At 46.2% G+C, this 14,232-nt stretch overlaps 1 protein-coding gene across 2 annotated transcripts in view; it reads right to left on the bottom strand.

Moving 5' to 3' along the window:
• LOC146075793 (A.superbus venom factor 1-like) overlaps positions 1–11,808 on the bottom strand; it is a 262,596-nt gene extending 250,788 nt beyond the window's left edge. The window contains exons 1-6 of one of the 2 annotated variants that reach the window (XM_083185392.1): positions 11,653–11,808; positions 8,542–8,734; positions 8,290–8,452; positions 2,710–2,780; positions 2,532–2,626; positions 321–403 (exon numbers count right to left, since the gene is read on the bottom strand). In XM_083185392.1, the coding sequence (XP_083041518.1) occupies positions 321–403; positions 2,532–2,626; positions 2,710–2,780; positions 8,290–8,452; positions 8,542–8,734; positions 11,653–11,714 (667 nt within the window). In that variant the 5' untranslated portion in view covers positions 11,715–11,808. The remainder of the gene's footprint in view (positions 1–320; positions 404–2,531; positions 2,627–2,709; positions 2,781–8,289; positions 8,453–8,541; positions 8,735–11,652) is intronic. The other variant, XM_083185391.1, reaches the window with a different exon arrangement.
• Between the last annotated feature and the right edge of the window lie 2,424 nt (positions 11,809–14,232).

The raw sequence follows: 14,232 nt of genomic DNA, 5'->3' as shown, positions 1-14,232 counted from the left end.
AAAGGGATGGTGGGGGGGGGATTCGAAACATTCTAAAGAAAAACCACGGGTTTTGGAATATTTCAGATAAGAGATCTCTGGATACGGGAGATAAAACAACAACATTTCAGTTTCTTTTAACTTTTTTCAAGAGGTACACCAATGACCACTAGCGGCCACTCGACAGACCAAATAACTTCTTAACAGAAAGTGAAAGCAAATGACCTGGATATGGAGAATGGGAACTGTGAAGACAGAGATTGGAGGTAGGAGCAGATAGGGACTAAGCTGTCATGTTGATGAGCTTTTAACTAGTATGTATAATAATTAGTATATCTTACCATATTCTTTGACTTCAAAGTTTGTGGTGTAATTTTGCAATGGAGAGTCCTCATATTTGGCTGATATGGTCCATGTACCCACGCTACAGGGAGAGATCAGACAATATGAAGAGATACTTCAGAATCTCTGTATGCACGGCTCACGGAACAGCACGGGACTCATAAATTCACGCCTGCACGTGCGCTGTAGATAGAGACTGCTATATCTATGTGTCCACGAATAGGTATTTACCTTATTCAGAGTCAGGCACTATGTAGCTACAGGGCTGGGACAAGGGATCTCTAGACACCACAGACACACCTAATGCTGCTTTCACATTGCCTAAACGTTTAAGACCCGGTATTTCAAAACGGTATTTAAAATGGATCTGAGCCACTGAACCCCTTTCACATTGCAGGTGAAAACCGTTTAAAATAGCATTTAATACCATTCACATATTCAACCCGTTTAACCCCCAAGGAACACGTTTCAAGCCATAGAAATAGAGTTATTCACACTGCCAAAAAAGCGGCTATGAAACGGGTAAGACGCTGCTTTTAACCGTTTAACAAATACCGATATTTGTTAAACGGTCAAAGCACCCTGGAGCTTTCACACTGCAGCTCTACCCGTTTTAAAAGGCTAAAAAAATGGCAATTTACCGTTTAAGAGCTGCAGTGTGAAAGGGGTATAAGGAGAGTACACCTTTATTGTTATATACTGTGGGTTTACAGGGCAGCGTCACCTATACATTAGGTAGAACAGTTTAGTATGCTCACATGGTCTTCGACCAGTCACTGGCCAGAACTGTCCATTAAATGGAGAGTCATCCTATAAATCCAGCTCCACTTACAATTTCTATCCTTGTACCCATGCCCGACTTGGTGCAAGCGCCATCACGCATTCTGTCTATGTCATGTGCCAATAGGCTATAATCCAGAAGATGTTTAAGCAATGCCACGTGTGGCCGACTCATTAGTGACACGTCATCCAGAAACAAGTGGCATCAACAGTCATCATGTAATGCTACAGCTGTAACACTGTGGTCTATTGACGTAAGCCTTAGTAAGATTTATGGCTTTCGTGTTATTCACAATATGGCAAACACCGGAACAACATCTATAAAACAACTTGGTTTCCAGCAATACAGGGTGAGAAACCAGGTTAGCGGGTAACATTAAATGGGTCTCACCGTTAGTGAATTATATTGTCCAGTAGATTTGTTTACTTGTATTGCACTTATATATAGGTATACAAATACCTGCCATGGTTCCTGGACACTCCTGCGGCATTATAGGCCATGACCACAGTCGAGCAATGCAAGTCCTCATTTCATGGTAACGAGATGGCTCAAAGACAATGTCTCGGTAGACGGTCAACAGGTTGACACCAAAATCCCAACATTGACAAAAGGCGGACATGCACTTATTCGACATTCACAAAAGGTCAACACAACTTGAAATGGCAATGATGTACTCATGCAAAGGTTGACATGACTTTTTCATGGTTTTCTCTTTTTTTGGGGACTTTTCCTACTTTACCATCAACGTGGACTTCAATTGAGAACGGTAAAGTGTACCGAAGCACGTTGAGTGAAGGAAGCTATGTGAAGGTACAAGCTACACAAATTGGGGGCCTTATGTCGACCTCTGGTCCTGATCAACCAGTAGGCTGATCAGGCTGTAGCCTAGAGGGGGGGGGGGTGGAGGTTTGGGAAGGAGTAGTAGGCATAAATGTATAAGGGGCAGGAAGGAGGTGATAGGCATAAGGATATATAGAGTACAGAGGGTGGGGTGATAGCCATAGGGATGTAAAAGGGTTAAGAGGGGCATAATGATATATGGAATGGAGATGGGGGGATAGACATGATGGTATAAAGGGTGGAGAGGGGATGATAGGCATAAGGATAGATGGAGTAGGGGAATGATAAAGGATATAAGGGGCAGGGGTGGATTGGCCCATTGGGGACCATTTTGAAGGTATGCTTGGGGCAGCTGGAACCCTTAATCAGGCCCTGCTCGGCCTGTTCATGCATCAACCTTTACCATGTCATCCTTTTGCTTGTATTGAACTTTAGTCAATGTCGTCACCATATCAATTTTGACCTACTGACTGTCTACCTAGGCATTGTCTATGAGCTAGTCCACCCCTCTCATTCACCTATAGTAGATTACTCAATACAATCCGCCTGTTGGTGTGTGTGTTCTTCATGTGTATAATGTAATCTTTACCTTACAAGCTCAGGCATATTGTAAGACAGCGAGATGATACCAGATCCGCCACCTTGCCTGACAATATCTCTCTTCACGATGATATTATCCGGTGTCTGGAAAGGAGAAAGGAGGATGAAATACACAATTTGATGGAATTTTCCTTAAAATATACCAATAATGTTAATGTTGGTCTTACCAGGAATTCAATAACCATAGCTTTACTGAGAGGAGACATCTTGTAATTCATAGAATAAAGACGGTAGAGAACTAGAAGGGGAGAGAATATAGAGACAAGATGCATTTTTATACCGTACCATTATGAAACAACCATGGTGGCCAAACCTCTAGCTCAACCTCACCAACATGGATCTCCTTGTAGAGCATTACTGTTTTGTGGATCTCCTTGTGGGCCAGTTGTATCAAGTTTCAAAAGGTGGAAAAGTGGAGAGTGATAAACCACCAGCCGGTCAGCTCCCAACTGTCACATCAAAATCAGAACATTACTGACTGGGTTTGAAAAAATGGCAGTTATGAGCTGACTGGCTGGTGGTTTACCACCCTTCACTTTATCACTTTTTGAAGCGTAGAACATCGGGCCAACACGAAGATCCACAAAACAATACACATGGAATGAAGCCTGGGGACATAATTGAGACCCTTGTTCAACATGAATTCTTAATATTGAGACTCAGAGGTCTATTTACTAACAATATGTAAATAAAACTTGGCGCTATAAAAAGTGAACAGAGCTAACATATATACACAGCACAACCATATATATATAAGAAACATATGATATCTATTAAATAAGGTCTGTAATAAATCATACAAATAGAATATATAAAAAATGACCTGCACTATGTGGCCACAATTGTAATGAATAAGAGGGGTGGATCAAATCAATTCTCTGTTAGGTGTATGATCAGATGTTAATCAATTCTTATATCTGTATAAACGGCTAGATACTCCTCACCTTTTTGAGGTGAAATACCGCAATTGACCACTAGAGGCCACTCTAGGGACCAAATTACCCCTTACCAGAAAGTGAAACCAAAATGATCTATTACAAACTTGGAGAGGGAGGGAGCTGTCAAGACAGAGATTGGAGGTAGGAGCAGATAGGGACTTAGCTGTCATTTTGATGGGCTTTTAAACTAGAAGATAAGAATTTTTTGTAGCAATGTGATGCTGTCCCTGTTGTATGGATAATCCGGAATTATTTGACTGATCACAGTCTTTACCATCCGGTTCAGAGTTCCTTCTCCACTGTGGGAGATTTGAAAAATTTGCCGGCTGTTGCCAATTTCTGGGGTGTAAAGTGTCGCGGCTCCTATAAGCATGCACCGGCTGATAAAGATCCTCTGGAGATGCCGCTTACAGAGGGTCTCCCTGCCGCCAATGTCCGATGATGCTGCAGCTACCCAGTGATGTTAATCTCTGGGCCGCCACCGCATTATCAGGCATTGGTTGCAGAGAGCGGCATCTCCAGAGGATCTTTTATTTTTATTATCTTATACAGCATGACCTGTTTGGCAGTGGGTCAGTAACGGTGTGGGGTGGCATTTCTTTTGGGGGCCCACACAGCCCTCCTTGTGCTCGCCAAAGGTAGCCTGACTGCCATTAGGTACCGAGATGAGATCCTCAGACCATAGTTGCCTACCCTCCCTGAATTAGCATCAATCTCCCTCTCTCCCTCATTAGTCTAGCAATCTCCCTCATTTCACCTCATTTCACCTAGCCCACATTACACTGTTACATTTTTGGGGAAAAAAGGAATAGCGATAGATACATTTACATTGAATCATCAGCACCATTTCCCAGCACTTTACCAAGTATAGTAGCTCTTACTAACTGCTTTGGGGCTCATCTACAATTGGATAGAAGTCATTTTAAATTACACACCCATGCTTCTAGGTGCCTTGTTATCAATCTCTTTCCACAATTTCTCCATATATGAAAGTAGCCACGCCCTTTGGGTGGAGCATGGCATGCCCCCTCAATGGGGTGCTGTGCAAAATTCTGCTACCAACCATAATCTCCCTGAAACTACTTTTCAAAAGTAGGCAAGTATGCCTCAGACCTGTTGTGAGACCATATGCTGGTGCGGTTGGCCCTGGGTTCCTCCTAATGCAAGACAATACTAGACCTCATGTGGCTGGCGTGTGTCAGCAGTTCCTGCAAGATGAAAGAATTGATGCTATGGACTGGCCCGCCTGTTTCCCAGACCTGAATCCATTTGAGCACATCTGGGACATCATATCTCGCTCCACGTTGCACCACAGACTGTCCAGGAGTTGTCGGATGCTTTAGTCCAGGTCTGGGAGGAGATCCCTCAGGAGACCATTCGCCACCTCATCAGGAGCATTCCCAGGCACTGTAGGGAGGTCCAACAGGCACATGGAGGCCACACACACTACTGAGCCTCATTTTGACTTGTTTTAAGGACATTACATCCAAGTTGGATGAGCCTGTAGTGTGTTTTTCCACTTTCATTTTGAGTGTGACTCCAAATCCAGACCTCCATGACTACATTTGATTTCCATTGATAATTTTTGTGTGATTTTGTTGTCAGCACATTCAACTATGTAAAGAACAAAGTATTTAATAAGAATATTTCATTCATTCAGATCTAGGATGTGTTATGTTTGTGTTCCCTTTATTTTTTTGAGCAATGTACTAATTAACTAGAACACCCAATTAATATTAATTAGCGCCTGAATATTTATGGTCTATTTACTAAACCTTGGATGGAATAACGAGGACGGAGATTAAAGGCCAGATGTATCAAGCTTCAAAAAGTAGAGAGCGATAAACAACCAGCCAACCAGCTCCTTCCTGTCATTTTTCAAACCCAACATGTAACAGAGCTGATTGGCTGGCTGTTTATTGCTCTCCATTTTATCCCTTTTTGGCGCTTGATACATCTGGCCCAAAGTACCAACCAATCAGCTCCTAACTGTCCCTTTTCAAACAAAACTGGTAAAATGACAGTTTGGAGCTGATTGCCTGGTACTTTATAACCATCCGGTTTATCTATCTCTGTTTAGTACATAGACCAGATAAATATGTCTATGCAAACTGCTAGCAAAATTTCAAGAGGATTTGTTTTACACAGAATTGTTGAACAACGCGTTTCACACATGGTGATATTTTGTAATAAGAACCAAATAAAATCCAACCTCAATAGTAGTATCCCAAACTATTTTTTTACAATTCTCACACTATCCAAGTTGCGAGAATTATATATATATATTTTATTTTTATTTTTTCAAAAAAAGGTGAAAAATAATAGAAAAAAAAAGGGGAGAAAAGTCTATACCCTAAAAAATATAAAACACTCAAATACATTTTGGAAAACATATATATGTAAATTACTGCCCTCAAGAAAATATGTCAGGCTTATAAAATGGTTCAAAAGTCACATTTCTGCATTTTTTTTTAATAGCGGCTTAAAATGATAAAAAGCTAAATTTTTAATTTAAATAAAAAAGTGCAAAAAATAATAATTTTGGGTGCCAAAATTTTTTTTAGAACCCACCTGTAATTCCCATCAGCCATGTTTAATACACCTGTGCTATCCATACAGCAGCATCCCCGTATACCTGTCCCTCATCTTTTAATCATTATTCAGCACAATTTCACCCCAGTAATGACATTTTTTTATTTTCCCAGTTCAGCTCATTGAAAGTTCCAATCACCTAACTGGGAGTAAATGGGGAGTCCAAGGGGTTCTGAACCAATCTGACATTATTACTTTAAGATAGAGGATTTTCTTGCATCTAACTGAATATCAAAAAAACCCTGCTACTGCCCATAATGTTGTTTGCCTCATGGGATTTGTGTCTGTGGGCCTGAGGTATGTAAGGAGGTATCTGATTTTTTTTCATAACCCGCAATTTGCTGGTGTTTGGAGAAGGGGAGGGGCCAGTTATTGAGAGGCGGTGCTTAATTGCGGGGCTGCGGCAGGTGGCTAAATTACATGGAAAAAAATGCGCCAATGGACCTGCTCTGCTAATAATATCCTGCAAATCTGTGTGTCTAGCAAAAGCAAACAGGGGACTTTTATCGCATGCAGATGTTTTCCAATAGAAAAGTATACAATTCGCTTATTTAATGGAATGGGATTTCGCAAATCGCACTTTTAAGGTGTCTAATAATCGCCATTTTTTCAGACCAGGTTCTGATATGCGAGTTGGCCAGAACCCTGCACAGATCATTGAGATCTGTGCATGGTTCTGCGGTAAAAAATGTGTTTTTTTTAGAAAAAAATGGCGTGAGGTCCCCCCTCCTGAGCATAACCAGCCCCGGGCTCATTGAGCCGGACCTGGTTCCAAAAATACAGGGGACAAAAAGTGTAGGGGTCCCCCGTATTTCTGAAACCAGCCCCGGACTCTTGGACCGGTCCTGGTTCCAAAAATACGGGGGACAAAAAATCTGGGGGTCCCCCGTATTTTGAAACCAGCACCGGGCTCCAACAGCCCGCAGTGTCATGCCACAGCCGGGGGACACTTTTTACATAAGGTCCCCCGGCCGTACCATGAGCACCGTGGCTGGTCAGCCTTGGACGGGGTACCTGGAGGAGTGGGGACCCCCCAAATAAAGGGGTCCCCCCCCAAGGCTTCACCCGTCCAGGGCTGAAGCCCGGGGCTGTCACCGGCGTCCCTGGCCAGTGGACGCCGGCCTGATGGTGTCAAATCTTTCAATCCTAACATTGCTTTATACAGGAGAACTACAAGTCCCACCAGACCTCCCCCGCAGGCTGGGACTTGGAGAACCACAAGTCCCAGCATGCAGGGCATTAATGGGCCCGCTGGGACTTGTAGTCCACCTGTAAAAAGAATGTTAAAAGAAAACACACACACAGAAAAGTAAAACTTTATTACATACACATCCACACACCTCAGCTTCTGTCGCATTGTCCCAGCGCGACACAGGCTGAGAGCGTGATTGGGCGATGCGTCTCCATGGAGACGCATAGCTCAGCCCTGATTGGCTGAGCTATGCGTCTCCATGGAGACGCATAAGCCGAAGACGCTCTCAGCCTCTGTTGCGCAGGGGACAACGCGACAGAAGCTGTTAGCTGCATCAGAGACAGCAGGTTGTCCCCGCTGTCAGTACGGGGGTAGCCGGCTCTGCAGCAGAAGGGAGACCAGCGCAGGATCCTGGATCGGTGAGTATGTGGTTGTAAAAGTGAGGTGTGTGTATGTGTATGTAATAAAGTTTTACTTTTCTGTGTGTGTGCTTTCTTTTAACATTCTTTTTACAGGTGGACCCCCAGATTTTTTGTCCCCCGTATTTTTGGAACCAGGACCGGTCCAAGAGTCCGGGGCTGGTTTCAGAAATACGGGGGACCCCTACACTTTTTGTCCCCCGTATTTTTGGAACCAGGTCCGGCTCAATGAGCCCGGGGCTGGTTATGCTCAGGAGGGGGGACCCCACGCAATTTTTTTTTTTTTTTTAATACAAACCCAAAATCGCACATAAGCTCAAATTCGCACATTTTCATGCCTACAAATCGCACATTTTCATGCCGAAAATTCGCCCATTATCGCAATCAATCGCACTTTTTAGCCTCTAATGCGCATACCATTAAATATGCGAATTATGACTAAAAAATGCGATTTCTGAAAGTGCGAAGAGCGGCGATGTGGAGTGCGAAAAATATATGCACTTTTCTCTCAGCCCATAGAATGTCACCCTATGTCTCCAAATATTACAATAGAATAAATATAATGGAAATATTCTGGGCTGCAATATGGCGCAGTCCGTACGTTACCTGTAGAACCTGGAGTGTAGATAGTTTTGTCAGTCTGTATGACGATATACCCACTTTGGTAGCCTACCAGGACAAGTTTCTCTACATTACACCGTGGGGACTTAACAGAAACATAAACGAATTGTTTTGATTTTTGGTCTTTTATCAGATCTTTAGATGGAATCTAAAGGGTTAGGATGAGAAGACACCAAACATTAATATACGAAATGTGACACAACCGCACCTTGCATGATCTAAGTGATGTTTACTGACCGTTATTTTGGCTGTGCCAAGGAATTTGTTGTCGCTATTGAGCGAGACTTTCTCCTTTGCCAAGATTAAAGTTCTCTTTGGGAATTCCTGAATTTCAACATCAGCTTCAAATGCATTGTTATTCCCATCGCCATCGACTACAATGGTCTCCTCGCTCTCCAAATGTAGAATGTTGGGAGTAATGAGGGCACATCTGCCAAGGAAATACAAAAAACATCAGGGCAGGATCCAAGTTTTCTGGTTCCCCAGGGACAACTGCTTGTGGGTCATTAGGTAGACAGTAATTCATACTTGCCCAGCTTAAGAGTCTCCTCAGTGGCGTAACTATAGCACCGCAGCCCCCACCACCGCGGGGGGAACGCTGTGCATATGGGGCCGCCGGGGGCTGCGGTGCTATAGTTACACCTCCCCCCAATCCCCCGCAGGCTTACCTATTTCGCTGGTCCCGGCGGCTCCGTTCTTCTGCTGAGGACCACCACAAAATGGCCACCCCCATACAGCAGACAGAAACTGTCTGCTGTATGGGGGCGGCCATTTTGTGGTGGTCCTCAGCAGAAGAACGGAGCCTTCGGGACCAGCGCAAAAGGTAAGGCTGCAGGGGATTGGGGGTATTGTATGGGCGGCGGTGGGGGGCCCCGCCCCCTAACGGCGGGGGGGGGCGCCCAAAACGTAGCTACGCCGCTGAGTCTCCTCTTCGGGAGTAGGAGAGTCTCTGCAGCTTTTCTGAGGGGCGGGGCTTGTCATCATGAAGCCCCGTCCCCATTAATAAATGCTCCCCATTCCTGGAGATGCCATGGCTCTTCATGGAAGGGGCAGGACTAAATGACATTTTAGCTCTGCCCCCTCCCAAAAGTGCCGCAAATGCCGGTATTTGACCAGCAGAGGGAGGGGGTGTGGAGGCCAATGCAGGGGACCAAGCTAAAAATGCAGGAGGCTTGCTCACCCTTCCGGGGGGGCCGGGAGAGGAATCTGATTTTCTGGACCCTCCCGGCCATTCAGGGAGGGTAGGTAAGTATACAGTGGTTAGGTAAACAGTCAATAGGTCGACAGGCTTTAAATGCCAAAATGTCGACACTATCAAGGGTTGACATGAAAATGGTAAACCCTTGGGCAAGGGTTGACATGAAAATGGTAAACACAGGATAAGGTTGACATGATTTTTTTTAACTTTGCGGTGTCTATGTCAAAATCTGCCCACATGGACATCGCTCGGACACTGGCCCTTATTCTGATCGGTGCGGCCAGATCATAAATATGCGGCCAGGACCGTGCAGGCGAATACCCACCTTCCATACGGATCGCCACCTCCGTCCGTACGCGGATATGTGGCGGTCCGCATGAAAGTGGACGGGGATACGCCTCCTCCATCTTGGGAGCAGCCCCTGCATTCGATGGTCGCCGAACATCGAATGCAGGGCCGCACGCTCCACCAGCGCCCGCCACCCTAGACCACACGGACACTTGTCCGTATGAAATCATGTATGGGGGCGGGCAGCTGACATCCGGCGATGTCAGATGCCCGCCCCCTACACATGCGTCACGGCTTCATTACCATGCATACGCCCTGCGTTTGCATGGGAACGCCCATGAAACGCGGGGCGTATGCATAGGGTAATGAGGCGAAGTAGCCCTTCACGCCCCTCTCCGCCCCCTGTGCGGCGTCTAAAGAATACGTACGGCGAAACCGCTTGCACATGCGCAGAGTGACCTCTGCACATGCGCAGTCGCTAACCATCGGCGGTACGGCCGCATGCGGAAAAATCCGCACCGATCAAAATAAGGGCCACTATTATAATACCTAATTACTGTTGACAGGATCCTGGGGCAACTAATGTGCGAGGCCCCTGCCACTAACATTGTCAAAACGATATACGGTTCCCTGGGCAACGGCTGGATCACTGGAGCTCAGAGCGATGGCCGCCAGCCTATGACGGATGCATAATTAGCCTGTGACAAGCTATAATCTGCCCCAAACAAAGCGCAGGATATATATATACTACTATGAAACTATAGGCCTGATTCAGACCTGCACGCTAAGCTGCATATATTCGCTGCCTAGTGATAGGTATTATTAATAGTTGATATGGAGACACCCACTATTGTTCCGAAATAAAGAGGTTAAAATCAGGACATGCACAAGGCACTTTTGTTTGTAGTGATAAAGAGAATGAAAGATAGTGCTTTAAAGATTAAAATACAGACAGATGAGGCTGTGGAATGCATACCTCCCAACTTTGTAGCTGCAGAAATAGGGACGCGCGAGTGTCCAAAAAGGGGGTGTGGGTTATGTAAATGAGGGGTGCGGCTTATGCAAATGAGCCGCATCCCCGTTTTCGGCCGGGAATAGATGCTGTGCGCATGTGCACAGCGTCTATTCTGTTAAATTGGGGGGGCTCCCAACTGCCCCCCCCCGCAGCGGGACACCTCCGGCCACGGGTGGGACACCGGGACAGGACCCGGTAATCGGGACTGTCCCGCTGAAATCGTGAATGTTGGGAGGTATGGGAATGTGGTGCATTATATGCAAGGGATTATCCCGTCCAGGATATAAAAAAAAGATATATCTGATTGGTATCAGCAACAATTCTTTCCGTAGTGTCTGGACTGTCCGGTCCGGACACTACAAGCTTTCACCAGGGACATGAGAAGGGGAGATTACAGCCTCCCCGTGTGGTCCAGACTGTTCCATTTTTCATTACACCCCTGGACCGGACGGGAAACCCCCGGCAATGCACCCCCTGGACCGGACACAACAAGCTCTAGAATAACAGATATTGATGAATGGAGCCTGTCCGGTCCAGCGTTCCGGGGTGCTGTCCAGTCCGGTTTTTACCCATACCCGTTATATTGTAATGATGCAGATAATGCGGATGATAATGTGGATCTCACTGATCTCAAAACCTAATAATAATCCATATCCAGGCCAAACATGACATCTGTAAATGAAGCTCCCCAGCAGAGCTGACAATCTAATGGCGAATAATAGTTCAGAAGAAGATTGGATTGATGGGAATGATGGATATTGGTCCAGATAAATCCTCCTGGGACCTAGTACATCAGACGCAGACAGGAGAATTACACACACATAGGCAGCGACAGCGTTGTACTTACTGTTGTGCACTGGAGCCGGCCAGCAGGGCCAGCAGGACGAGACAGAGAACTCTGCACCCCATAGTGCAGTCAGAATGAGGAGCAGGGTCCACTGAGCAGGAGGTTTTATCCTTGGACACAGATAAAGTAAACAGCTCTGGGCTCTGCCAGTAATGGGGAGGAGCAGGTGGGATTTCCAAATTCTGTGGTTTCCAGTAAATCACCTATAACCGTGTAAACAATAAGGATTGTGTCGTCCTTCACAGCCCCAGACAGTGCACGAGGGATCAGTAGTTCAATTCATTGTTCTACTCAAACGCATGGGATTTGCAGTTCTCGGATATATGCTGCAATCCGTCTACTTCCATCAAAGCATTGCCGAGCTTGTCCCTCGCAGCTAACGTCATCTGAAGATGGTGTTATCCCATTGCAAGCTCCTTCAGAACCCTCCTAGCGATGGCTGCAGGGGTCTCTGCACATCGCATTAAGGGGCCTTTCGGATCCCCTGTCCCTGCTTGTGCTCCTTCATACATCTGGGCGGCGTTATTACATTCCAGAAATGCGATTTTTGGGTACTGATATTGCACCCGGATGTGGTTATGGATAAATGGGCCCCCAAATCAGGTGCATCAGGATAATACAATTTGGCACTCACCTTTTATTAAAGACTGGTTCTGATTGAGGTGCACCCATGGCCAGTGGCGGATTCAGGGGGGGCAGGCACGTGCCCCCCCTGTCATAGTTCTCTGGATCCACCCCTGCTCATGGCTGCTTTGGGTTGCAGTGCGGGATGCCAGCACTGGGGCGGGTGATTACCAGATACCTCTAGTTCTGTATCGGCAGCTGCCATGGAACGGGGGTGATTCAGACCGCTTGATGTGGTCCGGATTCGCTCCCCCGGCTGATGGTTGGGGTTGGCGCATGGGCGAATATGTAAAACCTCCCAGAGTGAACGCCTGTGCCATGTTTCACACACGCTGGGCGCTAGCTCACTGATGGACGGGCAGAGGGCCAGATGCCGGGCGTACCCACAAATACGGTGGTCACGTCCATAGAATTGATGGGCATAACCCTGCAGACGCAGCCGTGCCCATGCCTGATTGGCCCTCGATTTGGCAGAAATACGCTTACTTTTCAGGGTGGGAAAAAATCATTTGATGGTGAGCAAGTCATGGATAGTTGTGTATGAAAAACTTGTGTGGTCCTTTTCCACGTCGACCTTTTGACCATGTCGAATGAATGCATGTCAACCCTTTTCATGTGTCGACCAATAGAGGTTGACCCAGGGCTGCCACTAGGAATTTTGGGGCCTGGGACTGACAAAATAGACAGGGCCCCCAAAGCCTGTGCTAAGGTCTTTGTCAACCCCCCCCCCCCCTACAAACTATGAATTAGTGACCTGCCTCCCGTATGTCCTAAAAGAATTGCGCGTGTCCAAGGCGAGTGCCACAGGAGAAGGGTGTGATATCGCAAGAAAGGAGCGTGGCCGCACTATGCTACCCCCATTCACAGAAAAGAGCAATCCTATTCACATTACACCACGCGTGGTGCCCATTATTCACATTATACCACGCGTTGTGCCCATTATTCACATTACACCACATGCTTTGCCCATTATTCACATTACACCACATGCTGTGCCCATTAATCACATTACACCATGTGTGGTGCCCATTATTCACATTACACCACGCGTGGTGCCCATTATTTACATTACACCACGCGTGGTGCCCATTATTCACATTACACCACATGCTGTGCCCATTAATCACATTACACCATGCGTGGTGCCCATTATTTACATTACACCACGCGTGGTGCCCATTAATCACATTACAACACACAGAGTGGCCCCTATTGACATTATAAAACATAGTATTGCCCCTAATACACAATGCCCACATTAACTTATATAAATAATCATGCTCATGGTTGTGCCACTTATACACATACTGCCACACAAACTACAGGAGGCTGGAGCTCAGGTCCTACCTCCGTGGGTGGTGACCGGTGGCTATGGATGTGATAGGAACAGCAGAGATCAGCATCCAGTACCTAGTTAGGGAAGCAGCAGGGGCCTAACTAGTACTTTGTGGGCCCCATAGCAATATCTTGAAAGGGGCCCCTTCCCTCATTGTCCGTACAATACCCCGTAGTGGGGCAGAAGAGACATTGAGGGGAACGATAGACAAAGGGGTTGATTTAATTCATAGCACTGTGAATAGTGCCAACAGGGAGCTCCTGGGGCTAATCCAATCAGTGCTCTGTTATGGTGGAGAATTCCGGTTCTTGTGAATGTTTGGTCGCCAGTACCGGCATTCTCCAACTAAAGTGTCCCGCCGTGATGCTGTTTGCGCAGTGCTAGGTCACAAAACAGCATTACTGAGAGAGGTTTTTTTTATTTTTTATTTCTGTTCGCACCGCTCCAGTGCAAGAAGAAATCCACTGGTTGGACTTAGCAACGCACTGATTTGAGTAGCCCACCGGAGCTCTCTCAAGGCGAGATGTACTAAGCCTTGAAAAGCGAATGATAAACCAATAACAAATCAGCTCCTACCTGTCATTTTTCAAACTCAGCCTGTGACATGGCAGTTAGGTGCT

This window comes from Crinia signifera, chromosome 4, assembly GCF_055691185.1.
Source record: "Crinia signifera chromosome 4, ASM5569118v1, whole genome shotgun sequence".
Classification (NCBI taxonomy): Eukaryota; Metazoa; Chordata; class Amphibia; order Anura; family Myobatrachidae; genus Crinia; species Crinia signifera.
Note: the sequence above shows the minus strand (reverse complement) of the source record. Positions and strands in the feature narration are given on the sequence as shown.